This window comes from Micropterus dolomieu, linkage group LG09, assembly GCF_021292245.1.
Source record: "Micropterus dolomieu isolate WLL.071019.BEF.003 ecotype Adirondacks linkage group LG09, ASM2129224v1, whole genome shotgun sequence".
Classification (NCBI taxonomy): domain Eukaryota; kingdom Metazoa; phylum Chordata; class Actinopteri; order Centrarchiformes; family Centrarchidae; genus Micropterus; species Micropterus dolomieu.
In genome coordinates this window covers 12364397-12367716 of record NC_060158.1, presented here as the reverse complement: position 1 = coordinate 12367716, position 3320 = coordinate 12364397, and the positions used below count along the sequence as shown (strand labels likewise).

General features: G+C 45.6%; 1 protein-coding gene across 1 annotated transcript in view; it reads right to left on the bottom strand.

The window, feature by feature from the left end:
- Nucleotides 1–222: 222 nt before the first annotated feature.
- aqp10b (aquaporin 10b) overlaps nucleotides 223–3320 on the bottom strand; it is a 5262-nt gene continuing 2164 nt past the window's right edge. Inside the window, 4 exon segments of the mRNA XM_046058500.1 lie at nucleotides 223–457; nucleotides 578–795; nucleotides 970–1088; nucleotides 2084–2221. Of these exon segments, the coding sequence (XP_045914456.1) occupies nucleotides 271–457; nucleotides 578–795; nucleotides 970–1088; nucleotides 2084–2221 (662 nt within the window). The 3' untranslated portion in view covers nucleotides 223–270.

The following is a 3320-nucleotide window of genomic DNA, read 5'->3' as shown; positions in this document are numbered from 1 at the left end:
CCTCTGTAATTGCAAACAAAGGCTACTGTACCAAATATTAACATTGATTTTCTCAGGTGTTCAAATACTTATTTGCAGCTGTATCCTACAAATAAATAGTTAAAAAATCATACATTGTGATTTCTGGATATTTTTTTTTAGATTGTCTCTCACAGTGGACATGCACCTACGATGACAATTTCAGACCCCTCCATGATTTCTAAGTGGGAGAACTTGCAAAAGAGCAGGGTGTTCAAATACTTATTTTCCTCACTGTATGTCATTTTACCACTACATTTTAGTACTGGGTTTTTCACAGTCTGCCTCCAGGTCCTCCAGCTCGAGCCCTGTTCTCCCCTCTGTAGCCTCCTGCCAGGGAGGATGGTGGACTTCAATCATCAGCTCGTACATCAATGTTCCCAGCATTGCCCCGACACATGGAGCCACTATTGGTACCCACCACCAACCACCTCCAGCCCTGCAAAACAATAGGGTGACATAACAATCAGACTTGATATCAATCAATAAATCCATTAACGCGGGGCAACAAAGTGCTAATTCCATTGTTTAAATACTTGTAATACCAAAAACGACTAACTTGAAAACATCCACTCCCCAGCCGGCGATGTACGTGAACAATCTAGGCCCAAAATCCCTTGCCGGGTTGAGGGCATAGCCGCTGTTGGAGCCCATTGAGATGCCAATAACCAGCACTGCTGCGCCTACCAGTACAGGCTGAAGACAGTCAGGGAGGGAGCTGTTTTTCTGGTCCCCGAGTGCCAGGACACACAGCAGCAGCGCAGCTGTGCCTATCACCTGAATAACAGGGCCAAAGTATTCACACACTGGAACTGGTGTGCATAGTGGTGAGATCAAGTTCCAGTACATAACTTATGATGTTCAAACCTGACTGAGTTTTGGTGTTTTGGCTCGACAGATTCAAGTGACATTTAAAATTACTTCACCCTGATGGGAGTGACTGTATCTGACCTGGTCCACAACCCCTCCCCACACACTGAGGTAGTCAGCTGGGTAGGTGGAGAATATGCCTGCTGTGGCAGTGGGACCCGTCACTGTCAGCTCACCTCCGCTGTACGCCCAGATGGCATCTCATCACACATGCAAAAACACATACAAACATGTGTACTATTACCAGACATCTATTCATACTACACTAACATTAAAGCACATTTCTAGTGATATTCTATATTTTTGTTGTCAACAATATATTTTTTTTAATCACAAATGATAAACAGTAGATGGTTGAATATAATGAGTCATAGAAATAAAACTATTTTGCACAGCGCAGTGCTGAGGGTGAACGAAGCATAACAGTTAGTGATGTTTTGTATTGTAAAAGTTAACAAGAACTTGGTTTAGGAATTTTGCTTAATAAATACAGCTGTTTTTGAGCTTTATTTTTTTCAAAGACAACTTTTTAATGCCTCTTAGAGATGTGAGATTTCTTGATATGAAGTCTCATCATTGTTAAAAATCTGACCGATGATGGCGGTGTTGTCCACAAACTTCCCGACAGAGCTCTCTCCATGTCGGGGAAAACAGTTGTGGGTACAGCATGAAGAGGAGGGGGGTAACCGCCAATCCGAATTATCTGGGGTCTGCTTGTGAGGAAGTCCAATATCCAGTTGCAGAGTGTTGTACTCAAGCCCAGAGTGCTATGTTTGCTGATCAGTTTCATGGGGGAGATTGTGTTGAACGCTGAGCAGAAATCAACACACATCATTCTGATGTAGGTGTTGTTTTTGTCAAGGTGTGTGAGGGCTGAGTGGAGGGCAGGGGAGATGGCATCCTCTGTGTGTCTATTGTTTCTGAAAGCAAACTGGTGAGGGTCCAGGCTGACTACAGTGCCTATCTGCTTTTGGAAATTGTTTTGCCTTTTCAGAGAATTAAACAATACTTGTGACCTGTCTTTCTTGAGTAGGAAAGAATGGGCTTGGGGCTGAATGCCACAGACACTGCAAAACTGTTGGTCTTGGTCTTTTTATGAGATTTGTTGACAATGAGAAAAAAAGTGGCAACCTAATATGAACTCTAACTGTGAACCTATAGAACATTTCTTATTGCAGCATTGCTGAAAACTTACCATAGTACTGAAGGCCAACCGTGGCTGCAGCCAGAAATGCTCCAAACACTTGAAAGAAGACGTAGAAAGGTAGCTTTATCCAGGGGTGTCTGCCCAACATGCACAAGCTCAGAGATACAGCCGGGTTCAGATGGGCGCCTTATGGATGAAAACACACCGATAATCTTTTAAAGTTCCTTTAAAAGGAGTACTCCATCAGTTTAGCATTACTCTCATAACACTGTCGGACTCACCATGTGCAGTTTAAAAAAAGATCAAATCAAACAACACAATGTAACTCCAAGTCAATCACACTCCTGTGAAATCAAACTGGCCACTTAGGAAGCAACACTGATTGACAATCAATTTCACATGCTGTTGTGCAAATGGAATAGACAACAGGTGGAAATTATGGGCAATTAGCAAGACACCCCCAATAAAGGAGTGGTTCTGCAGGTGGTGACCACAGACCATTTCTCAGTTCCTATGCTTCCTGGCTGATGTTTTGGTCACTTTTGAATGCTGGCGGTGCTTTCACTCTAGTGGTAGCATGAGACGGAGTCTACAACCCACACAAGTGGCTCAGGTAGTGCAGCTCATCCAGGATGGTTCACACTGAGCACATGTGACAGATGTGACAGAGTCTGGAGACGCCGTGGAGAACGTTCTGCTGCCTGCAACATCCTCCAGCATGACCGGTTTGGCGGTTGGTCAGTAATGGTGTGGGGTGGCATTTCTTTGGGGGGCCGCACAGCCCTCCATGTGCTCGCCAGAGGTAGCCTGACTGCCATTAGGTACCAAGATGAGATCCCCAGACCCCTTGTGAGACCATATGCTGGTGCGGTTGGCCCTGGGTTCCTCCTAATGCAAGACAATGCAAGACCTCATGTGGCTGGAGTGTGTCAGCAGTTCCTGCAAGAGGAAGGCATTGATGCTATGGACCGGCCCGCCCGTTCCCCAGACCTGAATCCAAGTGAGCACATCTGGGACATCATGTCTCGCTCCGTCCACCAACGCCACGTTGCACCACAGACTGTCCAGGAGTTGGCGGATGCTTTAGTCCAGGTCTGGGAGGAGATCCCTCAGGAGACCATCCGCCACCTCATCAGGAGCATGCCCAGGCGTTGTAGGGAGGTCATACAGGCACGTGGAGGCCATACACACTACTGAGCCTCATTCTGACTTGTTTTAAGGACATTACATCAAAGTTGGATCGGCCTGTAGTGTGGTTTTCCACTTTGATTTTGAGTATGACTCC